The sequence below is a fragment of the Orbicella franksi genome, chromosome 7 (genome assembly GCF_964199315.1).
Source record: "Orbicella franksi chromosome 7, jaOrbFran1.1, whole genome shotgun sequence".
Taxonomy (NCBI): Eukaryota; Metazoa; Cnidaria; class Anthozoa; order Scleractinia; family Merulinidae; genus Orbicella; species Orbicella franksi.
Window position 1 is genome coordinate 24,194,157 of NC_138151.1, and position 17,286 is coordinate 24,211,442.

The window sequence follows — 17,286 nt, forward strand, 5'->3', positions numbered from 1 at the left end:
GTTTTGATTCAACAAAAATGTTGACATCAGCTTTTTGAATGTTGTAATCACTTCGTACATCATCTATGTGGAGGTGGAGGGATCTAACATTCTGAAACAAGATTGGTTTTGTTTAGGGTGAATTATCAGTCTGTAACACTGCTTAAGGCACAAGACTTGCTTGTGTTGTTAGTCTGTTCATTTCACTTTTAACGTACTCACTAACCTTTATTTTGTTTTCATTCAAATTAACAATATGCAGAGCAGAGCTGTTTCGTACATGGCTCAAGCCAACATAATGCATGTGCTCTCTTGTGGATGCTGGAAAATCCACAACTGCCTCACTTAATGTGTCGCCCTGACAACGGTGAATGGTCTTGGCAGCAGCGGGTCTGAGCGGAAATTGGCGCCGGAGAATTTGGACTTGACTTTTTTTATTGACTCGAAATTGTTTTGTTACTTCCAATACTAGTGTCCAATTTCTATCTGTAGTTGCCATGTACAAATGTGCGTTTTCTCTGCGCTGGTTTCTGCCTATGTCAGGATGTGGAAAGGAGACCCAAATAATACTTGGTCTGGTGGAATTTTGAACTCAGTAGTCTATGTTTTCTATGGCACACTCTGCACTATTGGTGAGTCCGTCAGTCACATCAAAATTAGTTGTCAAGTCATATTTTGCTGCAGTTGCTACCGACACTAGCGAATATAAACCCATTGTCTTTGTTGGATCATCTGGGATTTTGTTTTTCATTTGTTTCTTGAGATCATCAGAAATGTCCCCAACTATAATGTCCAAAGCCTTAATCTGCGATTTCTCAGTTTTAGAGAGGGTATATAGAACATTGTTGTGAGCATCTACTGGTGTATTTGTGCCAAATAAATGTGCCATGTTCTTAGGGTAATTATCTTGTTGAGGCCTTACAGTCAGAAGCCGTTGTTTTAGAATGGCTGTAACATCTTCAGACTGATTTCCTTCTCTCAAACGATTGAGTAGCTGAGCAAATTCTTTGTCGTCTTTTTGTCTCATTATTTCTGTCGATTCAAAGAGGGTGAAGTATTCTGTCCAAATGTTAGTTGCAAATTCATTATAGCCAGATTGGGAATTTTCAAAGATCCACTTATCAAAAACTGGCTTAAGCTGGAAAAGATCTCCAACAGTTACTAAGCTTATTCCACTAAATGGTTCACTAGTTCCCATAATTTGTTGTAACCTTAAGTTCAAAAAGTTGAACATGCCACTTCTAACCATAGAAATTTCATCGATGAAGATCACCCTTAGCTTGTTTAGTTTTGCTCTAAGGGTATTCAGTCTGTCACTGTCCAGTGCACAATACTCAAATCCTCTATTGGCAGGTATCTTGAAAGCAGCGTGTAGTGTATTGCCTTTTATATTGAATGCTGCTTTACCAATAGGGGCAGTCTTGACAACTTTCACATCATCTGGATTTTCCTCGCTAATACTATTTAGAAATCTGATCAGAGCTTCATACAATGCATTTGTAACAGTGCTTTTGCCAACTCTAGCACCTCCACTTAAGAATAATCTTCGAGGGTCATCTTTTGTTTCAATTGAATGTAAGACGTAATAAAAAAAAAACTGTCTTTGTTTTACATTCAAAGAACGAACAAGTCTACGCTTTACAATAAGTTCTTCCTGATCATTACTTCTGGGGAAAATTCCAAAATCATCAAGCAAATCATATTGGTTATGCTGCTTGTTTTTGCTAGGGTCAAAGCAACCAAATAATTCACTAGGCTTGTCTTTAACAGCACAGTCCTGCTGATTGACATGCTCTGCATTTGGAGCAACATTGTCAAAGTTGTCGCATTCAGTATTATTCATATCCTCCATTGCTTTATCTAGTATTTCTGAATGGCATTCATACTTATGCCTATTACTGATAACTTCATCCTTAACCTGCTCAAATCTCTCTTGGTATGTTTGACAGTCTGTTATCAAATCTTTGCTTTCCTTCCGCCATGGTGTATCAAGCACAAAATGCTCTCTATAATGTTTTTCTGGGTCATTATCTTTATGGTACCTAACATATCGGACAATTTTAGCTTTCTTTCGTTTTACTAGTTTCTTGCCTCCTTTCCGTTTGTATTCATTTAGTTCACCTTCTGGGTCAGTAATATTAGTATCATTCGGGTCATCATTATTGTTTTCTTCAAAATTAGTCTGTGGAACAAAATTACCAGAAGCTGTGAATGATGACCCACTGGAATTTGTGACATCTCGTGTGTCCTTAAGACACTCAAACCATGCAACAAAGTCAACAAGGCAAAATTTTTCTAATTGTTTTTGTCTCCGTTGATACCGCTTTATAATGCTATCAGATTCTATGTCATGTGAACTATCAGGTAACTCTTTCAGCTTTTCCAGTTTTTTTTTACTAAGAATGTTCTTTCATCTGGAGGTGAGGTGCTTATAAACTGAACATCACGAGATGAACGTCTTAGAGGTACTTGTAATACAAGATAAACCGCTTCTTGAGCACTGATTTCAACTGCATTGAGAAATTTTGTTTCCGATATGTCTAACTCTGATTGTAATGTCTTTATTACCTGCCTTTGCTTCTTCGGACGCTTTTTCAAGAAGTCTGCTCATACCTCGCTGGCCTTTTGTAATGCACGACAGTATGTATGTAGCACATGCATAAGGATCTAACACATATTGTATGTCCATGTTTGCTTGCCAGGCTTGCAGTAAGTGAGTATTGTAATTGTTCATCCTTATTTCTGATGGTGATCTTTTAAGAAATAATGTGTCACGCTTTAATGTGTTCCTGATAGCTAAGAGATAACTTTCTTCAGTTAATCCTAATTTTTTCAGGAAATCTTCAAAGCTTATATCTTCACCATATTTCATGCTGTCAAGGACCTGTTTATAATTTTATCGGAATTTTCTTTGATAAGGTTACTCTCCTTCTCATCATGATAGGATTCCTCAAGTGGTTTCAGTATAATTGTCCTGGGCATTGATGGCAATGGAAAGTTAAATCGACATACGTTATTCCCTGATCTCTTGCAAGTTTTGACATGTCTGAGCATTTGCAAATTGACAAGATTTTCCATTTCACTTGAACTGTTTGGCTTGTGGCAGATGATAAATTTATCAACAAATGCGACAACCTCTTCACTGGAATCTTTTTCATACTGTGGTGCATCCTTTATCCAAAACAATCTACAAATATGTGGGCTTCCTCTTTGCTGACATTCTACTCTCTGAAAATAATCGGCTATTTCTCCCATAGGTGCGACACTGCTCTTCAAAACATCACGAATAAACAACTGTACCATGTGGTCAAAGTTCCTAGTACTGGTCACAGGATCTTTTTGAAGATCTGATTTTTGCTGCCAAGTCATTTGTTGGATTTCATCATCAGTGTACTCTTTTTTCTCAACAATTCTACCTAAGGTTTTGAGAAGATGAGTCCACCTTGTTTCAGCAGCTGAAAAGGAGCAAAACCATGTTGGGTTGCCAAGTTGACGAATCATTGCAAACAGGTCTTTTTTGCACTTTTCAAAATAAGGTTTTGACCCTCGAACACTTTTTAAAACTCTGAAACCTTCATCTAGGTGTACAAGGTTATCGAGGTAATCTTCAGTAAGTCTCCAGCAGTGAAACATTTCCCTTTCGTCTTACACTTTCTGAGTGAAATACAAGTACTATCTTGAATTTGCTTGATTTGCAGCTTTGTCAGCTTATAAAAGATATTAGGGACAGACATGGCAGCTCTTCTATCCTGACTTCTTAATTCCCACTTCGCAATTGTACTGTATGATACAGGGACCTTTCTTTCATTGTTGTCAGGCCTTCGTTTTCCACAAAATATTGAAGTAAATGAAAGGTATTCTGAGTCCTTGTCCGAGAATATCCCTAATGGTTTGTTTTCTCCACCTGGTGCAAAACTAATAATTTTGTCTGCACTTTCTACTAAATTGGATTCTTGCAGTAATGTATCTGTAACTCCCAAGGACGTTCCTCAACTTTACACCAATCATCATTGTTATCAACTATTTTGTCCTGACTATCAACTCCAGTGTTAGAAATGCTGTTATTACTTACATCTTCCATTTTTTCCTTTGAAAGGGCTTCATATATAGGATTTAGGACACTAGGGTTTTCCACAAATTCTTGCCAATCCTCATTGTTAGTAGAATTAATATCATTTAGCCATCTATTTTGAACTTCTATACCTTCTCCTCTGAACAAGTCACTTATGTCTACAAGATATTTCGCTGCATCTAATACTCTCTTAGGTCTAACATTCTGAAACTGATAATAATGCTTATAGCTGAGACGCCGTTTAAGTTTTATAAGAATAGTTTGTGATTCACTCAGTAGCCTTGGGAGACAATGTACAGTGGAATTGACATCACTTGGGACGTTTACAATGTTTCCATGAATGGACAACTGACTACCTCTAGGTAGTTCACGGATTTGCATAAAAGGTATACGTGGTGATGTTAGTCGCCTTTCTAAGGATGTCAAATTTGATATATCAGGCTTGTTAGGAAAACCCATGTTATTGGCTTTAGCCAGCTGGGTAACTTTCCTTTCTTCAGATTTGAATCATACGTTATGCAAATCCATTCAGTGTCATTAACATTCTTAAAACCAAAAAGACAGGACTTAACCACATCTTGTGAGCATGACTTGTATTTATTTGCATCGCATTTCACTACAGAGGACTTCTACCATAACTGATCACAACAAGTGCATACATATTCTGGGCCATGTGCAATGTTTTTGTGAAACAAATTTATCATGGAAATTGCATCAGTATCTTTGTTTTTTTGTACTTGCAACCTGTCATTGCCAAATGTTACTTGTGATACATTTGGGAGATCATGAAAAAGTGCTTCACTAACTGCATTAGCTGTATGGAAACCTGACACTGTTTTGAGCTTCTCTTTGGAATTTCTATTGATTTGTTTAAATTATTCTGGGTTACCGGCTTTCTTTCTCTTAAAGTGCACCTAACCCCCATTTTTTTTTTTTCGCTAAAACGAATCTATATGTTATTTGAAATACTTCTGCGAAAATATTTTTGGATTCGGTTAAATTCTCGATTTTCTGAGCTCCGACGAAATCTCGAAAATAGCCTCAAAACACCGCCATTTTATTTCACGACCGAGTTTGAGGAGAATGGGTCCAGCAGCTGTTGTGACGTCTACCCAGGAAGGTCGAATATCTCGCGTCCTCTCATTTCCTTCAGGGCAATACACATTCGAAAAGTGCGCAGAATTGCCTTCCAGAAGTGCTATCGGCTGCAGCAATATCCCAGATCTAAAAAAAGATATACTGTACAATTTACTGGCGATGATCGGTCAATGAAACAATAAAGACATAAACGATGGTTGATTTTGTCGAACCGAAATAAGCGAACTGAGTCTGTGAGAACCATTGAAGAACTCTCACTGGAATTTGTTCCGCAAACTTTTAAACGCTATTTTCAAAATTTTCTGCTTAAAGCCAACCAGCAATTTGTCGAAATACTATCGACAACCTGTATCTTCCGGTCCCGCAGTATTTATAACATAGCCGGCAAAGTTGTGTGATCAATCAAGAAGCGTTACGACCAAATATACTGATGTGTAAATAGGTCGCAACTGTACGCCGCCAACCAGCACTTATTTCTCTTTCGATTTAGATAAAAGTCGAAGATTAATCCTTTAGAATTACATGATAACAAAATTGTTACACTCACAGAGATTTTCGAAGGTTTGGAAATCAGCAGTGCGACAAACATTTTATACATTAGTGTCTAAAATATGACCGCGTAACGTTATCTGCGGACCGCTTAGGGAACACATCTTTTTCGCTTATCCGACGACTTTCACTGCAAACTTTGAGAACAACTTACATTGGTTATTTGGAGCTACGACTTAAAACGTGTGACAATGTGAAATCGGTAACTGTATGAAATGTTTCCTTCCGCCTTGCTTCCCGCAGCTTCAAAAATACAGGTCCAAATAATTCTACGATTTTCAATGGATCGAAGCCAGTGTTTTGGAGGTCATCAAGTCTCGAAAACTGCAACACTTACGTCGCTCTTTTGAACATGAAGCATTCCAGAAAGTATAACACAAACTGGATTTAATAGAACAACCTATACCTTGACAAAATACATTCTCACTAAAGACAAATGTAAACGGGTTATAAACACGCGTGGGAGTCTTGTGTTTAGGTGACGAAATTACCATCCAAAGCAGTCCTTGAGATTTCTTTACCAGTCCAGAATATCCCGATAAATTAGGACGGTCATGACGTCATGAAGCTATTGTTAGCAGGGAAAATGGCGGAACTTTCATGTGGACAAAGAAAATATGTTGTTTCCAGTCTCGCATAGAGTATGGCCAGCATTTTCCAGGACTTTTTGCGACCAAACGTTGAGAAGGAGAATAAGCGGCCATTTTGGTAGTGGGAGAACGTTGACTGTCTTCTAATCATTTAGGTTTTTTGGGTGTCAAGCGACGATGTAGACGCGATTTTGTGACCAAATATTAAGGTTAGTAAAGAGTACGCGTTATTTCCTAGTATTCACGTATTTTTCATTGAGCTGTGTATATTTTTTACTGGTTCTAGTGTTGTTAAAGTTTCATCATGCCAAATTGCGCGGTTGTAGACAACGCCGATGTTTTGTAAATACTCTTTGAATTTGAAGCCTTACGAGTGTACCTGAACCGCTGTTGTTATAAGGCTTGAGTAATGCATCGTGCCTTCATTTTTATGACAGTTGTTTTCAATTTCCCTCTCTTTAAGTACATGGAGGAGCATACTGGACTGCTCGAGGTACTTTGCCGAATTTTTTTGGGAAAAACAAAGGAAAAGAGAGTAAAGAAGACGTTGCTAAGTACGCCGACGAAATTAAACAAATTTGGGACGTCTCTGTTTTGGTGGATTCACCGAATGCGCACCCCAGTTTTATCACTGGAGCTCTAGCAGCCTGTTGAAAACCACCTACAGCACAGAAGTGGCAGCGAAACAGGCAGGCCAGGGGTAGTGCAGTGATTCCCTGTAAATGGATGCTATCAGTATCCCAAGGAATGGCACAAAGGGTAGAGAGATTGTTTGTGCTCATTTACCAGACGTAGAGGGCCATGCAAGCATGTAAGTTAAGGCTTGTAGGGGGCATTGTACTCTTTTTTGGGCATTTTTTTTTTAAGCTGTACATACTGCAGCTGTTCCTAGTAAATGATGATTCTTTTCACCTCCCCATGAAGCTTGAATGTACCAGAAAGTAATATTTTTGCAAAATAATTTTTATGAAAGCAAAGACCGAAAAGGTGCAAGAGTTTAGAATGTAGTGTCGAGTGTTGAACATTACTAATTGTGAAACTAATGCAAAACATTAATTGGTTGTGAACAGGAAACATATCAGTTTGGTTAAGAATGTGTAATAAAAAATAGAAAACATAAGAGTCATCGGACCACTTCAGGGCAATCTCTTATTTAGTGAGACTAATGTGGTAACTACATTCAAAATAAATTCATATTTTAAAACGAAAAATACATTTGTAATAATACTGACATCTGTAAGCAATGTAATAATCTTCTAAGCGCTTGTGATTTGTTTCAGGTCCTGCATTCTGCTAAGAGACAAATTCAAGGTCGAGAGTACCTAAAGAGTGAATAAAATAAAATGGATTTCACTCTCAAGACTGAATTTGTTTTGTATACTTTAAATGAATATATAATAAAACCTTGGGACGTGTGGATGGATTGTGAGTGCTCCCTTGTCAATCTGTCCAGGAATTATATTTTTATACCTTTGGGTAAATAACTTGTGAAAGTCAGCAATTATATGTGAGTTTTCACAATTTAAATGTGGAAATCAGACATGACATCTTTTAGCACAGTAACAAATAGATACAAGAAATATGTCAAATAAATACCAAAATGGAGAAATTTCAGATTTACAAAGAATATATTAACAGAATTTTTGACTGTCCCTGCATCTGACAACACTAAAATTTTGAATACATTTTTCCAGCTGAGTTTATTTTGTATAAAAGAACAAGATTTTCTCACTCGTATGCGTTATTGAAAATTCTGATTTAATAATGATTTCATTTCCTCGATTTAGCCAAAACGTATAACATTTTGGACATTTACAATTTGCCTTTGCTGGCATATAAGAACACGCGCATGCTGTCGATTTCGGCCCGATAATCTCTAGATAAGAGGAAAGCCTCAATTCTCATATCGATCATTTCTGTGCTTAGAAAAATGCAGAGTAAAGATGCTTGCCGATTATACGGTCTCCTTCCAAAGAATGATAACAGCAGCTCGTCAAGCATGGCCCGCATAGCGTTCCGTAGTGCTTACTTCGGTTCGAGGATGATCGTTATCTGGGCAGAATTGTCTGTGACATGGAACGCGAACTCAAACTTTCCTTTTATTTTATATTTTGGACAGTATTTAACTCAATTCGAGATAAATATATATACCTCCTGAAGGCCCGCATTCATGGCATTGGAAAATATTCGCGACTCTCTTTGTCCGCAATCTTGAATCTCTTGGTTTGTTGTGAAACACAACACTCCAACCAAAACACGCGTTCTCATTGGTTGAAACGTGAGTTTCGTGACATCACAGATGTCCTAATTTATCGGGATTTTCCGGACTGTTTACTGCTTTTCGTTTGCCTGCTCCTCCACATCTTATCTAGCTTTCCATTCCTAATATACAAGCAGTTCGTCCGCAATGAAGTCTTCCCCATCGTCGCTTGAAATATTGCAAATTGCTCTCAAAGCTCTAAGCAGTGAGCTCACAGTTGTCGAACGTGCTCGATCGAAGTTTATTTCGATGTCTTCCGAATCGAAACCTAACTCTTACTCCGGTGACGGAAAAGAAATGATTCTGAAACAAAACTTGGAAGTTTTAGTCCCAAAATATATTGGAACGATTAGTTTTGTTTTCCATTTTCTCGAGCAAATACAGAGAGCTGACTGAGGCGACATTTGTGTTTGGTTCCTGGGTAGACGTCATTTAGCAACCGCCGCCCCAGACTCCCTGAAACGCGGTCGTGTAACACTTCAGGCGCGACTTTGAAAGGACACAGAAAATCAAGGATTCAACCAAAATTCAAAAATTTTTTCGCCCAAAAGCTTCGAATAACAAGTGGGTTCGTTTTAGCGAAAAAACAGTTTTGGGGTTAGGTGTACTTTAACAGACTGTTTTTTAGTCTCCCTTACAAGCTCTGGGTTATCTGCTTTTTGTAACTGACCACATATTAATTTTCCGTACAAGCTCTGGGTTAGCTGCTTTTCGTTTCCTAAATGACTGCTTATTAATTTCCCGTACAAGCTCTGGGTTAGCTGCTCTCCGTTTTCTAAAGGACTTTCGCTCGATTTCCCTTATATGTCCCAGGTTCAATTTCCTTTCTAGAGCACCTAGCTTGGTTTTTCTTGTCTTTATTTGTTTCACTATTACTGTATCTCCTTTGCATCTGACTTGTAGGAACATAATGAATTTCGTCTTCACGCCCAATGTAAATTCTTAGGCTAACATCTGTCACATTAATTAGTTCAGCAACAGTAACAGGAGAAAAGGCTGGATTTGACTCGATAATATAAATTGACAAGTTAAGACAGTTAGCAACTGCTTGGATTATGATAGCATCAGCTCATGTTCCTTGATTTGACATGCTTTGTAAATAATCTTGCCAAGAATGCACAGTGTTACTCTCTATAAACTGTTCAGGGTTATGCACTAAATACTGAACACCACCACCGCGCAGATAAAAATGATTATTAGGATTGCCATAGAGTTGATGTGATACAGCCCTAAAAAAGCAGTCACCACCTCCTCCAACATCAATTGCAGTTCTGTCCAAGTTAGACAATCTGGTTTCTAATAGAGGTACAAAATTTGTAGGTGATGAACTACACATGGCATCGTTACACTGATTTGAAGGTCCTGGATTTAACTCAACATCTCCACTAAGTGATACAAGTCTGCTAGTTAAATGAATCAAAATTTTAATGTGGAGCTGCCTTGATTTTTGGTAAACATTATCTTCAGTACCAATGCAAAACAAAGGTGACTTTTTATGCTTAAATGTCCTCATTCGAACAACAAACAAATTACGTCTATTCAAACTCTCGTTTGGGAAAATTGTGAATTTCGATCTTGTGCATTGGTCAAAGAAGTGAATACGAGTATATCCGCAATGCATAACCTAAAACATAGATGATGCATGGACACATTTCTTAATGTATCATCTGACTGCCCTTCTTGTCTGTCTCCTGTTAAAAAGTCTAGTAACCATTCTGAAAGAAATTCTCGAAGGCTCTCTTTCACGTCTCATTCGTAAACGAGAATGGGAGACTATTACTGCTCTTGAATTTCGGAGCTGAATATTCCTTTTATCCTCGAGTACGTTTGCATTTTTTGAACAATTGAACTTACTTGACGCCTGGAATGGTGTTCCATGTTTATTTTGAAGTTCAGGTTTTCTAATACATGCGTCGATATACTGTTCGGGTACCGTAACAGATTTACTCTGCTCCTTGGTACTTTCATGTTTCAGCGATTGCTCATCTGATAGGTCACGTATTTCACAGTGGTTCAGCATTTCGTATTTGGCATTTGTTATTTGGTTTACATTATTTGGCATTTGTTTGATAACTATCTGGCAGGTCTCTCTCAATCTCGCTTTCCACTATTGTGGCATTTAAGTCCCAGCGAGAGGGGAATTCAACGTGAGCTTCTTCGAAGCTATACGTCTCCTGCCCTTACGAATTACCCCGGCCCTGCCAAACTTACAGGACGACGTAACTGGGACAAAAACCATACCAAGCAGGGGAGGGACAGGAAAAACCTATTTAATCCGGTTTTAATGAATAAATTAATCAGAATGGAGTGAGTGAGTGAGTGAGTGAGTGAGTGAGTGAGTGAGTGAGTGAGCGAGTGAGTGAATGAGTGAGTGAGTGAGTGAGCGCTATCCGACTGCCTCCTAAGCTCATGGATGTAACATCCATCCAAGAGCAAAAAGGAATTTGTTTTCCGTTCATCTAAGGTCTTATTGTAAGAAAAACCCGGCCACTACCCTTGCCCATCTGTGGCAGGCAACTGCTATTCTATAATAAACACGGCAAGTCAAACATATAATTGGCAGAACAGATAAAGTATATAACATTATAACACAACAAATGAAACAAAGATAGGAATGATCAAGGATTTTGATATTTCCTGCTATGAAATTCCTGAAAGCAATTCTTGTCTTTTGTAACATGCATGTGCTTTCCATTACACTGAGGTGCACTGCAAAAAGAAAATACCTTTAGCTGTCCCCTTTCCTGCTTATAACAAACTACACAGTGTCTCTTTACATCAGAGTTCATTGGCATGTGTGTTGTCTCAAACTCTCCTGGGCCGGGTTGTTCAAACCCCAATTAAGCTAACCCTGAGGATTAGCGAAAATTTTGATTTCATTTTTGTAGCTTTTCGGTTAGGTTTTATGTTTACATTGTTTGTCCTTCCGCTTTTAGTTTGAATAATCTCAAACTACAAAAAAAAAAGAAACGTAAGTGGTGAAAAACATTTTTATACAGGAAAAATCACTACTCCGATGAACTTTTAATGCTGGGTTAGCGTTAACCGGTTTTTCAACAACCTGGCCGCGGCCCTGGAGGTGCAGTTGGTTTGAAATTAGAATACACAGGAGGGACATCGTTGTCGAGGAAATCACAAAGATCCCTCACAATTCTTCATGAAACTTGCTAGTTATGGCCTATGCAGATCTTTATCATCTGGAAAGTTGGACTGATGTTCTCTGAAAAGTATAAAACGATTCACACCAGCAGTGTCAATAGGGTGAAAGAATAATGTCTTCCAGCATCTCTTGCACTTACGTAACACGTTGTTGGTAGCTAAAATTTGATCAGACATGTCAACCGCATTCATGTACTTGTTGTATGTGGCAATGGCTTGAGGCTGTGGCACCACTTTTGTACTCCACACACCAGCAGTCGTAAAGATAATCGAGAAAGTCGACGAAAAGGCTCTAAACATACGTCTTCAAAAATAAAGGTGCATCTTATCAAAATCTCTTGCAAAGAATCAGACTCCCATCCATGGAAACTCAAAAACTCCAGGACATGCTGTTGACAATAAACAATAAACAATTGTGGACAAAGCTCCATCCGAAATTAAAGATCTTATCACCTTACGCTCATCCAAGTATAATCTTCGACATGACTATATCCTTTCTTTGCCGAAAATTAACAAGATTAAATATGGTCTCAAATCACGGAGATATTTTGCCTCAAAGAAATGGAACGAGATAACAAATGATTTTAGAACTGCAGCGGGCACTAGCGAAGTAAACAACAAAATTCGATCGCTTAAGTTTGACTGTTGTTGAAATTTATTGTGATTTGATTCTTTGGACTTTTAGTTCTTTGCGTTTATTATAGATCCTTAAAGTTTTATACGATCAATTATTGCACATTTTTAGTTTTAATTTTACGGCAGTGGATTATCTGTAAATTAGCTGATTAGTTAAGCGTAACTCCACGTTAAATAAAGTATCGTATCGTATCGATAATAAACACAATAGCCTCCATTTGGCGCGAAAATATGCTCGGAAATTAGTCCTTGGACATTATCTGTTCCTCAAAGCTCACGATTTCACTTCTCGGAACAGATAATATCCGCGGACAAACATCCGAGCATATTTTCGCGCCAAGTGGAATCTATTGTTTATATATTTGCGAGTCAAATAGAGGCTATGGTTCATTTAAAACTGGCCTCCTAAAGCTGACTGATAGAAAAGTTGTAACCATAGTTAGAGTTAGGTTTTGTCAATTTTCATTTTCTAAGCCTCTTTTATTAATCTTGTAGATCCTGCCAAGATTGTTAAACTTGTAAGTGAACATGAACTTGCAGCACAACAAAGTGTATCACTTGACTGTCAAGCAGAAGGAAATCCCCAGCCGACTTATACCTGGACTCCATGTGATCCACAGCAAAGTGTGTGTCAGAAGAGCGTGCTACATTTTCAAGCCAGTGACAAAAGTGTCTACGCGTTCACCTGCAAAGTAGAAAATAACCTGGGCAATGACAAAAGAAATACCTTTCTTTGTAAGTTAGTAAGAACAAAATTACTTGCATACAAATGGCTTTCCATTTTTAATGATCATTAACTTTCAAGAAAACATTTTTACGTCTACGTTTTGTTTCGTATTATCCTGTCCTCTCCTCTTGCTCTCTTTGGCCTTTTGTTTTTGTTACATGCCCTTAGTCAGCGCAGTGAATATTTGCTTCTTACAGTAATTGACGTGGACCTTCTTGGTCTTACAATGACACACAAGAAATATGCTGCTTGAAATATGCAGCGTGGTTTAATTTACAACCAAGCTATTGCATTCATTGCAAAGTTTGGGACCTGAAAATATTCAATATATTTTTTAAATATGTTATCAAATCAAAGTATTGCTTCAGCAAATTAAGTTCTAAATTTCCTATAATAGTTACAGATAAGACACGAATTGCTTGTTAGCTGTTTATATTAGTACATTTATGCTTTGATAGCTGAATGGTAAGCTGGAGTGAGAAATTAGCTTTCCGAAGCGACCAAACCTCTTTCTACTACAACTTCTTGTTATACCTGGCGGATATTAATATGACGTTTGCAGTGCTTTACCCTCTCCCTTCAAGACACGACAACAACAACAGCAAACAAAAAAACTACTGAAGCAAGTGCCTCCGTTTTCTTTTTACTAGCTACGGTCCTGTGCTTGGATTGAGTTGAGGGTCTAAAATTGTTTGCATGTACTTGGTTGTATACGAAAGGTACAGTTTCTGCCGTTGACTGTTGTTTTATTAGTCATAGCAAGTGATGTAATTAACGTGACCCTGGTTATCACGAGTGAAGAGTGTACTGATGGGGAATACAATCAACTACGGGAGAAACTCAACAAAATGGTAACTAATTTGTGTATGCAAGACACTTGTAGGTCCAAACCTTATAATGCAGTCACCCTTAGGAAATAGCAAGGTTCAAGACCGTTAATACATAGTGAGTGGGTCTGTGAATTGGCAGACAGGCTGGGCAGCAGCTGGGCAGGCAGAACAACACGTTGACACACAAATGAACATTATCAGTCGGACAAATTGATGGACAGATCGACCGAGGGACAGTTCGTAATCAAATTTAGGAATAGTTCAAATACTGTGTAGTAAACATGACAATGTTAACTAAAGAAACGAAAAACGACTTTGCCGATGTTGTGCTTTGTTACGGCTAGTTATATTACACATTAAATTACATATCTTGGCACCACTTTTAGCCGTTTTTAGCGGAATGCGTTTTTTAATTATTTGTCTTTGGCAATTAATATTAAACCTGTTCATTGAATTAGGCTTTTTAAAAATGTATAAAATAAATATTAACAATAGCTCATTTAAAATGTTAATTTCAGATAGACGAGGTGTTTGCTGGTAAACTGGGCTATGAAAGTGTGCAACTGAAAAGTATCAGGTATTCAAACAGTTTCAGATTGAGTTCTTAAACTTCAAAAATTTTCCTTTGGACTTACATTTTGGGCGGAAAACTTTCGGACGTTTTCTCCGCATGTCACGAAGAGCGTGGGAAAACGAGTCTAAAATATCCTACTACGTGAGGTCAGCGGCTGTAGATCGTAGACATTCGAAACGCTCTATTGCGCTATGTTTCTGTTTTCCACACTTAATGTGATATAAACCAGTAATAAACCAATAATAAACTGTAAGAGCAGTTATTTTCATTAAGAACTTAAGCAAATCTCGAGGTATTTTCGGGTTAGCTTCGTGAGATTTCTCCGAAATCTTCCGAAAGGTCGCTAACTATCTCACACACTCGGTGACACAGTGGTGACTGGCTAAGGCCAGTGACCACAAAAATCGAACGGTTTACAAATTTATCTCTTTATCCAATGGGACATGTTTAAGGTCAAATGAAAATAAGTCCACATCATTAGGTCAAATGCTTCGTTTGGATGAGATTCGACCATCTAAACATTTGTGAAGTAAAATAATTTCCCTTTATTCAGTTTGGTCACCAGATAAGTTTGTACTTATGGTTTTCCCTTTTCTTCCAAGGTGTAGAAGTGTTATTGTTGACCTGGCCCTGCAGTTCAGTTCAACTGTAAGAGAAAGCGAGGTACTCTTTATACTTCGCGATGCTGCTAACAGTGGAGGGCTTGGAGATTTCAATGTGAGTGCCATAACAGGGACACGAGACATTGGGATAACATCCACCATGGCCACCACTCCTACCAGTTCATCTGACAGTATGTTACCATATCATTAACATTTTGTCCTGTGAATTTGTTAAAGTAAAGTGATCTGTTTTCTAGATGCCTTAACCAATTATTAAGTAGTCACGTGACGATGCTTGGATTTTATAGTTAACTTTATTTTACAATTCGGCGAGCAAGTCGGATATATAGAAATCTTCAAAATTGAGATCAGATAATGATGGCAGTCTCATACTACATGAGCTTCATCTATTTTGTATTGTAAAGATATCTAGTGACCTTACAAAAAGTGTCGAACACCAGGAAATTAATACATTTAAGTGCACATGATTTTGTGTTCGCCAAGTTCGCACCAAAGGTAACTTAATACTTTGCTACACCTTGTAAGTCTCGCTTAAAACAATCACCTACAGACAAACAGAAAGAAGGATCGATGGAAAAAAGGACAGAATGATGGAAAGGCAGGTTTGGAAAGCCAGGCAGACAGCCAGACAAACAGACAGACAGTCAAACAGACAGACAGTGAGACATATTTGCCATGCTTAATACAAGCATGCGAAATACGTTTCCTTTTTAAAGAGATCTGATGGCGTTTTTTTATCATATTATAGTAACAGTTCAAGTGTCCGGGGATTGTGCTTGCAGCTGCATCGTATTGGGAGTTGTGATCGGTATCTTTGTTGTCATAATCATTGTTCTTGTTGTCTACATCTTATGGCTTTACAAGAAAGGTAAGCAATATTCTAAATAGTCTCTATACCTTTTAACAATGACTGTGAAAAAACTTGTCTTGTTAATGTATTGTCAGTTTCCGCTAAACCTCCCACTTCAAGCTGCTATGGTTTTGGATGTAAATAGCATGTGGCTGCTAAAACAGTTAAATAACTGAACCAGACAACTGAGACACTAAGTATTAATGTCAGGTTTGAGAAGTTTTGTGGTTTTTCGTTCTTGCCTTTAAAATTTTTACACCTTTTAAATTCTTCATCGGCATTCGTTGCAACAATGACACCCAACGAGGCCCATAAAGCCATGTTCAGTTGACCCGCCTAGATTAGCTCAGCTATCCGCGGGCATGTTATAATTGTAATTTTAATTTGATAACAAATAAAATGTAGGTATGTAATGTATGTATGTAATGGCATCAGTACGTTAAGATTTTTTTATTACTTCAAAGGGAGGGGTAAGGAGATGTCTTATCCATTTCTCCATCCTTCCTCCTCCCGACTTGATTATAATGTCAATCAATTCATTTTTCCCTCTTTTAGGGACTGCAACAAGGGATAGGTAAGCTTGCTAGAACAGCACATTAGAATTTGTTTATTTCATTACTTGGGTCCTAACGCTGATTTTGCTCAATAATTTCGCTCTTTGAAATGTGCCTTTTCAATGAAGAATAAGACGCGATGGCCTGGCATTTAGTGTGCTGGACCCGAGTCGAGCGGTCTCTGTTCGAGCGCTGGCAGGGTCGTTGTGCTGTGTTCTTGCATTGGGCAAGACTCATTACTCCAATGCCCCTCTCCACCCAGGACTATAAATGAGTATTGACGAATAAAATCTTGGGAGGTAACCCTGCGATGGACTCACAAGAGTAGCACAAAACTACAAACTCATTCAAAAGTCGATAGTATTTTTGGAGTAATGAAGCCTTTCATTTCACAACTTGTTAATTGAATTCTCACACTTAAACACCTTATGTTGGGATGTGGTACGAATTCATGACAATGTATTTTGAAGGGCCATATCCTACAGACTGGACTACCCTGGATGTGGATTTGAATGTGGATTTTCTTCATAAGGAAACTAATTTGTATTTGTTGCTTATTTTGTAGGGTAAATCGAGCGGCACCTAATGAGGAAAGAGGCAAAATGCATGTAGGTCTTTACGTAACAGAAAATTCAAGTAGTCAATATAAAGTATTACACGAGCAGCCGTTTACTTGACTGTAATTGACCCTTTGATGGTGGGGGATGGTGGGGGGGAGGGAGGGTGGAGATGTTGAGGCTTTCAACCTGTCATGGACAGAGTATTAAAACCATGGCCGGCTATGG

The 17,286-nt window shown here is 38.1% G+C and overlaps 1 protein-coding gene across 1 annotated transcript in view; it reads left to right on the top strand.

The window, feature by feature from the left end:
- The window catches only part of LOC145492291 (uncharacterized), a 175,111-nt gene that overhangs the window by 149,133 nt on the left and 8,692 nt on the right, over positions 1-17,286 (top strand). Inside the window, exons 9-10 of the mRNA XM_081471705.1 lie at positions 16,503-16,521; positions 17,067-17,109. Of these exons, the coding sequence (XP_081327831.1) occupies positions 16,503-16,521; positions 17,067-17,109 (62 nt within the window). The remainder of the gene's footprint in view (positions 1-16,502; positions 16,522-17,066; positions 17,110-17,286) is intronic.